The 15,244-nt window shown below is 40.9% G+C and overlaps 1 protein-coding gene across 2 annotated transcripts in view; it reads right to left on the bottom strand.

Annotated features, from left to right (window-relative positions):
- Window positions 1–15,244, bottom strand: part of LOC129697246 (adhesion G protein-coupled receptor F4-like) — a 103,569-nt gene that overhangs the window by 63,556 nt on the left and 24,769 nt on the right. For both annotated transcript variants that reach the window (XM_055635597.1, XM_055635598.1), the window contains exons 2-4: window positions 5,786–5,913; window positions 1,526–1,592; window positions 145–300 (exon numbers count right to left, since the gene is read on the bottom strand). In XM_055635597.1, the coding sequence (XP_055491572.1) occupies window positions 145–300; window positions 1,526–1,592; window positions 5,786–5,887 (325 nt within the window). In that variant the 5' untranslated portion in view covers window positions 5,888–5,913. The remainder of the gene's footprint in view (window positions 1–144; window positions 301–1,525; window positions 1,593–5,785; window positions 5,914–15,244) is intronic.

Raw genomic sequence — 15,244 nt, 5'->3', positions numbered from 1 at the left:
ACTCTGCTATCCTGCCGCTCTTGGGATGTTCTAGTTGACACAGTTGACGATATATGCATTTTGAGATTACATGAAGTGTAATATACCTGTATTTATAATACTCATATATGCATAAAATTGTTGATGTATTTTATCCATACTCACATGTTGTAGGAGTGATGTTGGTAATATTGATAGTGCCATTTGCAAACGGCAGTATAATTGGATAGCTGAAATTAGCCAGGTCCATTAGCAGGGTGCTAAGACCATTTCTGCTTATGCTTATTTCAATATCTATGTTGTATTCAGTTTGCTGATTGACTGTATATTTAACAAAGGAAAAAGTTAGCTCAAGGAGAAAGCGATAAATGATGATATTAATACTAGTGAAAAGCAACCCTGAGAACATCCATAAAACTTGTAAACAACTACTCCGGTGTTTTTGTTTGAAGTGGAATATCCAGCCAAAAACTAGCATGCACGGTTTATTTGCATATTATAACTTAAAAGCATCTATCAATCTACAAAGTATAGTTTGCCTTATGAAATTTAAACTAATTATATAACTGAGCAACAAGGCTCTGACGTGCAAATGAACTAGAATGCTCTTTTAAAGATAATCTTACTTTACCAGAGGTCACAGGATCGTTGCTGTCTTATAGACTTAATGGCAAATAGGAGCCTGGTTCAAAACATACGCACACAGGAAAATACGTTGAAAGGCTTGATTGTCATTTTAGGAGTCAAAAGTATATAGTAAGCTTTGTCAGAATGCATATGTTTTGAGGTAATGTGCCAATTCCCAGCGCAGCAGGTGTCGAAAAGAATGTGAAAGAGAGATATCTATCTCTCATGACATAAAGTGGCCTTTTGGAACAAAGAAAGTGGAGACTTGTTTTGTTGCTAAGACACTCGCTAAGAGAGAATAACTAAACTTCTGTGCATTGATTTCTTGATTTGTAAGGGTGTCAGGGGTTATAGGGAGAAGGCAGGAGAATGGGGTTGAGAGGGAAAAGATACATCAGCCATGATTGAATGGTTATGGACTTGATGGGCTGAATGGCCTTTTTCTATTCCTATTACTTATGAACTTATTTGAGGAATTGTTATATCTCCTTCAAAATCAAGATTTGTACAATTGGAGAGCGGGGACTGCAACTATAAGTTAATTAATTGGGCCATCCACTCACTCTGAATAAGTGTGGAGCAGTGATAACTAAACAGTTCAACTTAAAGGATTTCTTGGAGGACATTTGTCAATGGCCTATGCATTGACAAGGCTATTGACATCCTCCTAGAGGAGCAAAGGGCTTAAGAAGAAGGAATAAGTGATAGGAGCAGAATTTGTCCATTCGGCCCATCGAGTCTACTCCGCCATTCAATCTTGCCTGATCTATCTCTCCCTCCTTACCCCATTCCCCTGCTTTCTCCCCATAATCCTTGACGCTCGTACTAATCAAAGTTTAGGAAATTCTTTCAGAATATCCCTTCATTTTAAAGGGATGTTACAAGATATCATAACATCATAATATCATTAATGACTTACCATTTCTTCTTTGTCTGATGAGGTGGATTTGACTTTCACTGTCTTCTGTTATAGAAGCATCTACTGCCTGAATTGTGACATATTGAGATAATTGAATTACATTTGATGGTTGAAAAAAATCTTTCAAGCACAAATTAACTCTTTCTTAGACAATAATATACTTTAGTGGAATGTTGTCTCAGTCAGATCACGCACTGAAATTAACAATATTCCGGAAGTGGCGGCACTGCCTTGCAGCCGCGGCTCGTCTGCAGTCCGTTTGTCTTTTCTGTTTTTTATTTTCTCTTGTCCCGTTTTTACAGTTTATTTCAGCTTATTTAGTTGTGTATGTGTGAGAGGTTGTGTGTGGTATGTTTTTTTACTCTTCCTTCGGGGGGGGGTGCGACCTTTCTTGCCGTATACCCCGTCTCCGTGTCCAACTGCGACCGACCTCGAGGCTGCGGAGGCAGAGCCAGGACTTACCAACGCGAGGCTGGCCGACTTCAGGTCTGTGGTTGAGGTGCGACCCAACTTCCGACCCGACTTGACGACATCATCAGGAGTTCGAGTTCTGTTTTCCGGAGCTCCCGCAACCACAGCTGCGTCCGCTGGACTGGAGGATGGCAGCTTCAGCAGCTTTGACCGCCCCGGGCCGCGGAGTTTGAACCGGCCTGTTTGCGGAGCACGGATTCAGCCACGGGACCTACCTACCATCACCCGGCGGGATCACAACATCGGAGGCTTGGATTGCCTCAGCGCAGAGGGAGAGCAAGGAGGGAAGAGACAATGACTTTGGGACTTTAAACTGTGTTGAGTGTTTGTTATTTATTCTATGTTATGACTGCAGGCTAAACCATTTTGTTGCACTGAAAAGAGCAATGACAATAAATTGAATCAAATCAAATCAAATATTAGTCCTATCAAATAATGGCGAATTTGATAAAATAGGAAGCAACTTGACAGATTTAAACATGAGATTGGCAATAAGACTTGAACAGCTGATTGCAGCCAACCAGTGAGGTCAACAATCACATTTATAATTGTTCCTTATTTTCCATCTTTTGTCTTCTACATCTAAACTCTCTGTTGTGTCTGTCTGGGATTATGATGAAGATTTGATGTGTGCTGGAAGCTGGCAGAGTGAGCAGGTCATACACAGAACCTTGTTGAATGCTTTACTGAAGTCCATATACATATCTACAGCTCTGCCCTCATCGACCTTTTGGTCATGTCTTCAAAAAACTCAATGAGATTTGTGAGACATGACCTCCCACGTACAAAAACCATGGCGACTATCCCTAATCAGCCCTTGCCCATCTAAATGCATGTATATCCTTTCCCTCAGAATACTCTCTCGTGGTGCAATAGTAATTTAAAATATAAATGGTACCAGGATCTGGTAACGGGGGGTATAAAATAAATTTAAAAAAAAAAAAAAATATATATATATACGGTTGGTATATCCTTTTTTGCGGAGTTTTGTGTTACAATAGAGCGATTGTTTTTCCTTTTTTTTCTTTTCTTTCTAGGGTCTATTTCCTTTCTTTACTTCCTTCTCTAACTTCTTCCCTAAGGGGCTTTCTTTCCCCAACACTTTCCTGCACCTTCACGATTCTTGCTCACTTTCCTTACTTCTTTTATTTCTATCTTTTTTAAAGCTCGAAAAACAAAGTGGTACAACAAATGTAATAAGATATATCTGATGTATATTATTGTAATTTACTGTACTTCTAATAAAAAAAAAAAAAAATAAATAAAAAAAATAGAATACTCTCTCGTAACTTTTCAACTACAGATGTTAAGCTCAATGGCGAATAGTTTATTTGTGCATTATAGTCATTAATATATAATAAAACCAAAATTCCAAGAGGCTTGTGAAACCCCACAGGGAACAGCTTCCAGTAAAAAAAACATCCATTAATCATTCTACTCTCCGATTCCTGCTGCCAAGACACATGTGCCACTCTTCTTTGGTTCACATTAGTTTTGTTTTGACCAACTTGCCTTATCATAAACTAATTAAGATAATATAGACTACATCAAATGCATTGTCCTCACAGACCCTTCTTTTGACAGAAAAAAATTAATCATTAGTCTGACAACAAATTTCCTTAATAGATGCCCTCAATTACTTCTGTACTTCTTAAAAGTGAAGGTTTATACTGCCTCCTAGAATGGATTCCAATAATTTGCCCACAACTGAAGTTAAAATACTATTTATTTAGTTTATCCCTCCATCCCTCCGTCGTTTAAACAATGGTACATCTTTGGCATTCCTCCAACCCTTAGGCTAACACTGCGATAGACAGGGGGATGGAAATGCTGCATTGGAATCCTGCACGATTTCCTCCCTTTCTTCTTTTATCAACTTGGGATATATTTCATCCAGCCCTGGTAATTTTTCTATTTTGAAATATGATAGGTTTACTAGTACTTCCTTTTAAGTTTGCACAGCTCTTTGCAAAAAACCAAGGAGAGGGCGCTTAAAGATTACGAACACAAAAATACTCTAATCTCCCTCCTCCACTACACTGTGATTTTGGGGCTTTTTCGACTTGGAAGAAGAGAAGTATTGCTACAGCAAATGAATGCTCTGTTGTTGAACAGTCCTAAAATCTAGTGCCATTCTAGGGACCCATGGCTTTGCTCGAGTTCTGTAACAGGAACAGATGACCGAGTAGACAGAGGAAGTGATTCAAGGATGGGCTCAAAGTTTCCTTGAAAAAACACAACCTCTCAACTCGGGAATATCGAACCCATAACTGCTGTAAATGCAAGAGTACTTAGGTGATACTGGGAACCTCATGTCAAGTATCAAGATCGTATTTAACTTGAGCTTCTCAATATCACCCGAATCTTTCCATGATCAGTGGAACCTCAGAACCTGCAAACCCTGTGTAGAAAAAAAAATCATGTTCTTGGGGGTTGCCTATGGAGAAGGAAAACAAAAATCACTGACATTTTCTCCATTTAAATCCTACAAACACATTCTTTGGCAAAGCCACCAGGTAAACACTTCATCTAATTTTAACACAGAAAAAACCTATAAAACTGGGCTTCGGAGTGTAGCTCATTTACTGTCCATCTAAGTGAAGTGAGGACGCTCCTGTTGGGGAACAAAGGAGGACCCAGTGTGGGGAGACCGCCATGAGGAGGGCGAGGTTGGGAGGACAAAGTGGGACCTGGCGCTGGGGTAATTTGTAAGTGCCCTTGATGGGCCACTATTTACATACCTTGAGCATGCAAGCAAATAATTTCATAGTGACTTGTCACATGTTACAATATTCAATCAATTAAACAAGGTCAACCTCACTTTATAACTGCAAATTAAATTGATGCAGTTATTCTGCAACTTTGGAAAGAAAAATAACATACTGCACAAAATGCTGAAACAGCGGGACAGGCAGCATCTCTGAAGAGAAGGAATGGATGATGTTTCGGGTCCTCTCCAGAGATGCTGCGTATCCTGCTAAATTACTCCAGCATTTTGTGTTTACCTTTGATTTAAACCAGCATCAGCAGTTATTTCCTACACAATAACACTGCAGTTTGCTTCCTACACCGTTCTTGATCCTTATAAGTAAATAATCAGAATACATCCCTTCTGAAAGAATATTGCATAATATAATGTCTGAAGAAGGGTTTCGGCCCGAAACGTTGCCTATTTCCTTCGCTCCATAGATGCTGCTGCACCCGCTGAGTTTCTCTAGCATTTTTGTGTAACCTTGCATAATATAATTCCTGGGATATTTTAAATAACATTATGACTAACACTTAATCTGTGTGCTTGTAATCCCTTTGTTAATTATGTCAGCATTCACATCATTTGCATTTAAAATGAGCCAAAAGGAAGTACAATGAATTTCAGAAATGCAAAATAATGTGTCATTAGAATGTGCTGGCTTTAAAAAAGCCACCCCTCCCTGCCCAGCCTACCCAAGAAATTCTCACCAATACCTGGCTTCCAATTGAAATCTTGGTCCCAGGCAGGAGTGTGTGAAAAGTTTCTAACTCCTCAGAAAAAAAACAAATCTACCACTGAACAAATCACAGAATCCCTGGCCTCACTGTTCCTTTCTTGGCTTTGAAGTTTTCATTACTTCACCAAGTGATTCACTACGTAAAAAGTACATGACGCATTTTACATTAATTTGCCAGATGAGAACATTCAAATATTGCTTGGTAACAGGGGCGTTAAAAATCTATATACATTCTTGTGAAGCTATAACCTTTGTAACTATGTTTTTCATTATAAATTGTTTATCGGAAAAGGCTACTTACTGGAAGAGGAGAATTTGAACTATGTGGCTCATCAACTTCAACTTGTTGATAGAAAAAAGTCAGCAACAGGCACCATGACATGATCCTGGTTCGAGGCAGCATTTCAAATGACTAAAATGGTGAATTTACTGGAAAACAAACAGAAACACATGATTGAATAAGCTATGATGCAAACTTTGCAAATACATTTATGGTGGACAAATAACTTCTGATCTTCAAAGATGCGGAGTAAAGATGCAACATCATGCGGAGGACTCGAATGCCTCAATTTGGAAAGGGGTGGTATTTGAGCACACAATGGTGGAGTGGAAGTGATGGGGAACTTCCCAGTAAAATATATTGACTGGAGTTATGTTCCTTCGTTTTTCTTCCTGTTATCACAGATATCCTTACCCTAGCTGAAAATCCTTTAAAAAAGTAAATGCTGAAAATCTGAAACAAAAACAGAAAAAAATGAAAACACTCAATAGATCAGGCACCATCTGTGAAAAGAGAAATAGTTACTATTTCATGTCTAGGGCCCTTTATCAGCACTAGTATGAAAGTGTCTAAAGGACAATTAGATAGGAACATGGATAGGGAAAATCTGGAGAGATATGGTGCAGGCAACACAGAGGATGGTCGGTATATGGGACAAGCTACCAGAGGATAGCTGGAGGCAGATATTATTACAAAATTTAAAAGAGATTTGGACAGGTACTTAAATTGGAACGATTTAGAGGTTTAAACTTACCCCTCAGATTCCTATTAAATATTACCCCTCTCACTTTAAAATTATGTCCTCTGATTCTTGATTTCCCCACTCTGGGTAAAGGACTGGATGTATTCATCTTATCTATTACCCTCAGGGTTTCATACAGCTCTCCAAGATCTCCCCTCAGCCTCCTGCACGCCAAGGAATACAATCCTAGCCTGCCCAACCTCTCCTTATAATTCAGGTCTTCAAGCCCTGGCAACATCCTCTGCACTTTTTCCAGCTCAACAAGATCTTTCCTATAGGTTGGGTGACAAAAACTAAACACAATACTGCAAATGCGGCCTCACTAATGTCTTGTACAACTGTAACATTACATCCTAGCTGAAATGTTAACTCTCTATGTTCAGTGTGACAGGGCATATTTCTGATAAAGTGACCCAAAAAGTAACTGATGGAGATTATAATCCTGGCCACAACTAAATTATCACTGCTAGGAATTCACGAGGCTCATCAAATCATGCAGCAAATATGTCTTCTTTTCTTCAAAATTGTTAGCTATAAATCAACATCAAATTCAATATAATTATGGAGAGGGACAAAACTGGACCTAGGGTTGAGATTTTTGATTGGAGAAAGGCTAACTTTGAGGAGATGCGAAAGGATTTAAAAGGAGTAAATTGGGACAGTTTGTTTTATGGGAAAGATGTGGAAGAGAAATGGAGTACATTTAAAGGTGAAATTTTAAGAGTACAGAATCTTTATGTCCCTGTTCGGTTGAAAGGAAATCGTAAAAATTGTAAAGAGCCATGGTTTTCAAGGGAAATTGGACACTTGGTTCGGAAAAAGAGGGAGATCTACAATAATTATAGGCAGCATGGAGTAAATGAGGTGCTTGAGGAGTATAAAGAATGTAAAAAAAAGAATCTTAAGAAAGAAATTAGAAAAGCTAAAAGAAGATATGAGGTTGCTTTGGCAAGTAAGGTAAAAGTAAATCCGAAGGGTTTCTACCGCTATATTAATAGCAAAAGGATAATGAGGGATAAAATTGGTCCATTAGAGAGTCAGAGTGGACACCTATCTGCAGAGCCAAAAGAGATGGGGGAGATATTGAACAGTTTCTTTTCTTCGGTATTCACAAAGGAGAAGGATATTGAATTATGTGAGGTAAGGGAAACAAGTAGAGTAGCTATGGAAACTATGAGGATCAAAGAAGAGGAAGTACTGACACTTTTGAGAAATATAAAAGTGGATAAGTCTCCAGGTCCGGATAGGATATTCCCTAGGACATTGAGGGAAGTTAGTGTAGAAATAGCAGGGGCTATGGCAGAAATATTTCAAATGTCATTAGAAACGTGAATAGTGCCGGAGGATTGGCGTACTGCGCATGTTGTTCCATTGTTTAAAAAGGGGTCTAAGAGTAAACCTAGCAATTATAGACCTGTTAGTTTGACATCAGTGGTGGGCAAATTAATGGAAAGATAATTACAGAGATAATATATATAAGCATCTGGATAAACAGGGTCTGATTAGGAACAGTCAACATGGATTTGTGCCTGGAAGGTCTTGTTTAACTAATCTTCTTGAATTTTTTGAAGATGTTACACGGGAAATTGATGAGGGTAACGCAGTGGATGTTGTGTATATGGACTTCAGTAAGGCCTTTGACAAGGTTCCTCATGGAAGGTTGGTTAAGAAGGTTCAATGGTTGGGTATTAATGGTGGAGTAGCAAGATGGATTCAACAGTGGCTGAATGGGAGATGCCAGAGAATAATGGTGGATGGTTGTTTGTCAGGTTGGAGGCCAGTGACGAGTGGGGTGCCACAGGGATCTGTGTTGGGTCCACTGTTGTTTGTCATGTACATCAATGATCTGGATGATGGTGTGGTAAATTGGATTAGTAAGTATGCAGATGATACTAAGATAGGTGGGGTTGCAGGTAATGAAGTAGAGTTTCAAAGTCTACAGAGAGATTTATGCCAGTTGGAAGAGTGGGCTGAAAGATGGCAGATGGAGTTTAATGCTGATAAGTGTGAGGTGCTACATCTTGGCAGGACAAATCAAAATAGGACGTACATGGTAAATGGTAGGGAATTGAAGAATGTAGGTGAACAGAGGGATCTGGGAATAACTGTGCACAGTTCCCTGAAAGTGGAATCTCATGTAGATAGGGTGGTAAAGAAAGCTTTTGGTGTGCTGGCCTTTATAAATCAGAGCATTGAGTATAGAAGTTGGGATGTAATGTTAAAATTGTACAAGGCATTGGTGAGGCCAATTCTGGAGTATGGTGTACAATTTTTTGGTCGCCTAATTATAGGAAGGATGTCAACAAAATAGAGAGAGTACAGAGGAGATTTACTAGAATGTTGCCTGGGTTTCAGCAACTAAGTTACAGAGAAAGGTTGAACAAGTTAGGGCTTTATTCTTTGGAGCGCAGAAGGTTAAGGGGGGACTTGATAGAGGTTTTTAAAATGATGAGAGGGATAGACAGAGTTGACGTGGAAAAGCTTTTCCCACTGAGAGTAGGGAAGATTCAAACAAGGGGACATGACATGAGAATTAAGGGACTGAAGTTTAGGGGTAACATGAGGGGGAACTTCTTTACTCAGAGAGTGGTAGCTGTGTGGAATGAGCTTCCAGTGAAGGTGGTGGAGGCAGGTTTGTTTTTATCATTTAAAAATAAATTGGATAGTTATATGGATGGGAAGGGAATGGAGGGTTATGGTCTGAGCGCAGGTATATGGGACTAGGGGAGATTATGTGTTCGGCACGGACTAGAAGGGTCGAGATGGCCTGTTTCCGTGCTGAAATTGTTATATGGTTATATGGTTAAACACAAAGCCAAACTTTATACAAATATTTCAGATTCTTGTAAACATTTATAAAAGGCAATAAATTACAGTAACAATAAGTGATATTTTAAATTATAACATATTGACATACATAGAACATGGAAAAGTACAGCACAGAAACCGACCATTTGGCCCACAACGTCTGTGCTGAACTTAATACCTAGACTAATATTATTTGCCCAAACATGATCATTCCAAGCACATCCATGTGGCTATCTAAAAGCTTATTAAATGCCACCATTGTATCTGCTAACACCCTAGGCAACTTGTCTAGGCACCCATCACCATCTGTGAAAAAAACTTGCCCCGCATATCTTTTTTAAAAGGTTCTGATAGTCCACCTTATCTGCATCTCTCATAATTTCATATACTTCTACAGGGTCTCCCCTCAAATTCTAGCGTTCTGGGGAAAACCATCCAACCTTATCTTGTAGCTGATACCCCCTAATCAAGGAAGCATTCTGGTAAACCTCCACTGTACCCTCTGCAAACCCTCCACAACCTTCCTATAATGGGGTGAGCCAGGGCTGGCCTTAGGATGTGCGGGGCCCCCAATTGGGAACAATTTTGGTGGGCCCCAGGTTCCCAGCCAAGGTGTGTCAGCCCAGTTATTTAGTATATATTATGAAATTGTACACTAAGTGCTATGGATTATACACTCCTGCTCCCTCCCGTTTGACTGTCAGTAGCTCCACTGGCTTCCAACCTTTACCGTAGCTGCTAATCACCATTAAACTGCATTATGTGATTGGACACAATGTCGTTGGAGACAGCGGCTGATTGGACGGGAGGAGATCTATTTGTTGATTGGACGGGTATTTTAAAGCAAGCTGGTTGGTGATTGGATGCAACCCCCTTAGAGACAGCGATTGATTGGTCGCCAAATAAAATTGTCAAATCTGTAACAAAAATCGCTGGTCGGTGCAAACTCAGTAGACTATCTGGTTGCATCTCCAAACTAAACAGTATAACATGCAGGTACATTCATTTAAAATTAAATTCAGCGATTATTTCACATGATTTCTTACTGTGTAAAGCTCAATATCTGACCAATTTCTGTTTAACACGTTTGGTCTGCCGTGAGCATTTTTCTCTCCCAAAACAGTTCATAACTAGCAAACCGATCAACGAACCAGACAGCAGTTGGACGCAGTCATAGAAACAAGGTGCAGGAGTAGCAAAGGGCATTCGGCCCTTTGAGCTTGCACAGCCATTCATATGATCATGGCTGATCATCCAACTCAGTATCCTGTACCTGCTTTCTCCATACCCCCCGATTTCTTTAGCCACAAGGGCCACATCTAACTCCCTCTTAAATATAGCCAACTAACCTGCCTCAACTACCTTCTGTGGCAGAGAATTCCAGAGATTCACCACTCTGTGTAAAAAATGTTTTTCTCATCTCAGTCCTAAAAGATTTCCCCTTTATCCTTAAACTGTGACCCCTAGTTCTGGACTTCCCCAACATCGGGAACAATCTTCCTGCATCTAGCCGGTCCAACTCCTTAAGAATTGTGTGCATTTCTATAAGATCCCCCCTCAATCTTCTAAATTTTAGCGAGTACAAGCCGAGTCTATCCAGTCTTTCTTCATATGAAAGTCCTGACATCCCAGGAATCAGTCTGGTGAACATTCTCTGTACTCCCTCTATGGCAAAAATGTCCTTCCTCAGATTAGGAGACCAAAACTGTACGCAATACTCCAGGTGTGGTCTCACCAAGACCCTGTACAACTGCAGTAGAACCTCCCTGCTCCTATACTCAAATTATTTTGCTATGAATGCTAACATACCATTCGCTTTCTTCACTGCCTGCTGCACCTGCGTGCCTACTTTCAATGACTGGTGTACCATGACACCCAGGTCTCGTTGCATCTCCCCTTTTCCTAATCGGCCACCATTCAAATAATAGTCTACTTTCCTGTTTTTGCCACCAAAGTGGGTAACCTCACATTTATCCACATTATTCTGCATCTGCCATGCATTTGCCCACTCACCCAACCTATACAAGTCACCTTGTAGCCTCCTAGTTTAGAGGTGTTTAAACGGTTTAGAGATGTTTAGAGGGCTTCAGATGGCTTCAGATGGGTTTAGAAGTGTTGTAGAGGGAAATAGGAAGAGTGGGAATAGAGGGGGTTTAGGTGTTCAGAGGGTCCCAGAGGGGTTTAGAGACGTTATAAGCGCCCCGTGAGAAATTGTATTAGACATAAAGCTGGAGTAACTCAGCAGGCCAGGCAGCGCAGCGACTCTGGAGAGAAGACCCTTCTTCAGACTGAATTGAACTCTCGTCGGTGAGAGTACTTGTGATTGTCTGAAGAAGGGTCTCGACCAGAAACGCAACCCTCCCCCCAGAGCCGCTGCCCATCCTGCTGAGCCACCTTCAACTTCAGAGCCAAACAAAAAACACAGAGTGCTGGAGGTCAAGGTCAAGCGGTCAAGGCGGCTGCCTCACCCGCTGGGTTTCTCCAGCATTTTTGTCTACCGCTAAATGTCAATGATTCCGGGAATGCTGAGGCAACAGGGTGAGAGAGCTAGAGAGAGACGCGATGGGGAGCGGGAGAGAGAGCGAGAGAGAGGGAGGGAGGGAGAGAGCAAAACACAGAGAGACACAACGTGGGTCAGTAGGTGAATGACTAACCTGCACACCAGGAAGAAACCCCTTCTCGCGGTCCGGGGCCCTCACTCATGATGGTGAGTTTAAAGAAATTCTCAATGTGTCATCGATCTACATTCCTCAGTAAATGTAATTGTGTTTTAAACAAGTATTATTGACGTCGCGTGAATTTTATTCAAAGGAACATGATGTCATTAATACTCATTCAAAACACAATAACATTTACCGAGGAATGTGGATGGATGCAGATTGATGTAACAACTTGTTAACTACTTCATGTTAAGAAGTACTAACAGTACTAGTTAACAAATCGTTTGTGTCTGATGGCCGTGCAGCGGTTGTTATACATGTTCATTTAAAAAAAAATCTGGATGGCGAATTTAAAAAAAATCTTTATTTAACAAAGAGAATTTGTATTTCCGTACGCAATACGGAACATTAGTGCGTGGCCCCCATTAGGCGCGGGGCCCAATTGGGGGCAATCGGCCAAATCGGCTTAAGGCCGGCCCTGGGGTGAGCAGAACTGTACACAATACTCCAAATGCGGCCTAACCTATGTCTTCCTTCGTGACTTCCTGAAGTAGCTGGCATGAAAAATAATTAATTATATTGTACTCAGTGCATCACGGTGGCATAGCAGATAATTCTGCTCCTTTTGTGACCCAGTAACTTGCTTCAGCTTGGACGGTGTACATGTGGAGTTAGCATGGTCTCCCTGTGACCACATCTGTTTCTGCCGGGTATTCTATACCACATCCCAAAGGCATGCTGGCTGGTAGGTTAATTAGTTCCTGTAAATTGTCCATTGTGCTGGATAGGTAGTAAGAAAATCAAAGTGGAGTTGATGGGCATGCGAGACAGAATTGATTCCAGGTAAATTTGATTGATTGATAGAATTTATTGCCACACAACCAGGGTCGGTGGAATTTTGGGTTGTCAGCAGCGGTACAATAATAAAGAACACACAACCACAATAAAAATGTAACACAAACATCCACCACAGCATTCATCACTGTGGTGGAAGGCACAGAACTTGGCCAGACCTCCATTTTCCCCCGTGGTCGGGACCTCCACCCTCCGCAGCCGTTGCTGCGGGCGTCCAGGTGGTAAGGGACAAAGTCAAAGGCAAGGTAAGTCCAGGATCGGCTCTTCCCCACCGGAGACCGCGGCTTCAGGCTGATGTAGGCTGCAAGCCAGTGGTCGAAGATTTAAGATTCCCGCCGCGCCGCAGCCAGAAGCACCGCAGACCGCTGGGCCGATGGTCGAAGCTCCCCTCCAGGGGTGATGGTAAGTCCATGCTGGACCCGCGGTCAGAGTTGTCTGCAGGCCGGCCATGATGGCTTCTTCTTCCCCCGGGTCCCCCACGAGGGATCCCAGGCTGTAGACGCCGCGCCAGCTGGAGCTGGAGCCGCGGCTTCAGGCTGCCGGCTGCCCCGGGCCAGCGAAACGGAGCGCTTCCCTCCAGCGAGCCCCAGTGAGGGCTCACCCGCTTCACGCCGAGAGTCCACGCTGCGCCCGCCGCTGAAGCCCCGGGCGCATCTCCGGGAAAGGCCGCGCCGATCCTTGATGTTAGGCCACTGGGGAGGCAACCTGGAAAAAGTCGCCTCTCCATGGAGGAGGCGACCAAAACGATTTCCCCCTTACCCCCCCACACAAAACACACCGAGAAACATCAAAAACACACTTTAAAACATACTAAAAAAAAAAAAGTTGAAAAAAAAACTAATGTTGAGGATAGGGATTACACTGATAGCCGATGTAGATCCATGAGCTTAATGGCCTCCTATGTTGTAGGTGGGGGGGTAAAATATACTGGAAAAGCACATACATTTGGGAGTGATTATAAAAGTACAGTATTATATTTGAAATTATCATTATGAAGAGAACATACAAAACGCAATTTCAGAGAAGTGCACTCCTGACGTGCTAGAAAACTGCAGATTCCCAGTCAGTGAATTTGCATAAATTAAAAGGCAGAGGGAAAAACATTCTTTGCGTGAGACGGATGAATCAAAGCAGAAAATCACCTTTCTCATCACAAGGAAGTGGGGGACAAAATTGGTTTCCTAGTAAAAATAGCGATGTGGTTAATTCACAACTGGAATGTAAGATGACACATCTGAACTGGTAAAACAAGTAAGCCAACATACCAGGATTTTCCAGTCAAAGCAGCAAGTATAATATTGAGACTGCTCATGTTTCTTTTTCTATGTAATGGTCTCAATGATTTAGGAATAAGATTATCAGCAAAGGGAGCCAAAATATAAATCAATTTTAATAGACAATACCACAATTATTTTCCTCTTGAATTATTATTGATCTAAACCAGGGGTGGGGAACCTGTAGCCTTCTAGGCCATTAAGTGCAGTCTTTTGAATGAATCCAAATTTTGTAGAACAAATCATTTTAATTTTATTTTATTAATATGTTTTTGTAACATTGCTACTGTTTACAATACGTACTTAAAAGAGTAAAAAAAATTCAACAAAATAATCCTCCCCGACTGACGGCCACAATTAAAACATTGGTAAGTCATGAGGGCTATTGTAACACCTGTTATGCTCATGATTTAGTTCTAATGCGACTCTAGAATGTGCGTTAACCTTCCACAAAAAGCAGTCACAACAAAGTCGTTAAAAGGTTAGTTAACTTTAGAATTATCAATTTTTTTTCATTTTCTTGAAGTTAGTACATAGTAGTTAGATTTTTACAAAATAATGTACATTTTGAAATATCTAATTGAAGTTTCTTGGATGCGGCCTTATTGGATTACAGCTAACTTAATGCGGCATTCCAACATGAAAAGGTTCCCCACCCCTGATCTAAACTGTGATCATGATCTGAACTGCCGCAGATTTCTCTTTAGAACTATTTACTAAAGTCATCTAAACAAATATTTTGTCGAGTCTTGTCAAGAGTCAAGATCAAGAGTATTTAATTATCATATGTACTGACAACAGAAAAATGCAGTTGAACAGACCTATAAACACAATACACATAGATAATCAGATTCAGATTCAGATTCAATTTTAATTGTCATGGTCAGTGTACAGTACAGAGATAACGAAATGCATTGTATTTTATATAATATATATGTTTATTATATATATATATAATATATAATAAACAAAAATTAAATTAGGAAATGTAAGGTGAGAAAACAAGACAAAGGGATGGGGATCAAGGAAAATGTAGTCGGAGAGCAGGAGGACTCACAGAAGGGGAGCAGCGAGAGAGGACTCCAGCATTTTGTGTCTATCTTCGGTTTAAACCAGCATCTGCAGTTCCTTGCTACAACAT

This window comes from Leucoraja erinacea, chromosome 5 (assembly GCF_028641065.1).
Source record: "Leucoraja erinacea ecotype New England chromosome 5, Leri_hhj_1, whole genome shotgun sequence".
In the NCBI taxonomy this organism is placed as follows: Eukaryota; Metazoa; Chordata; class Chondrichthyes; order Rajiformes; family Rajidae; genus Leucoraja; species Leucoraja erinaceus.
This window is presented reverse-complemented; position numbering and strand designations above follow the sequence as displayed.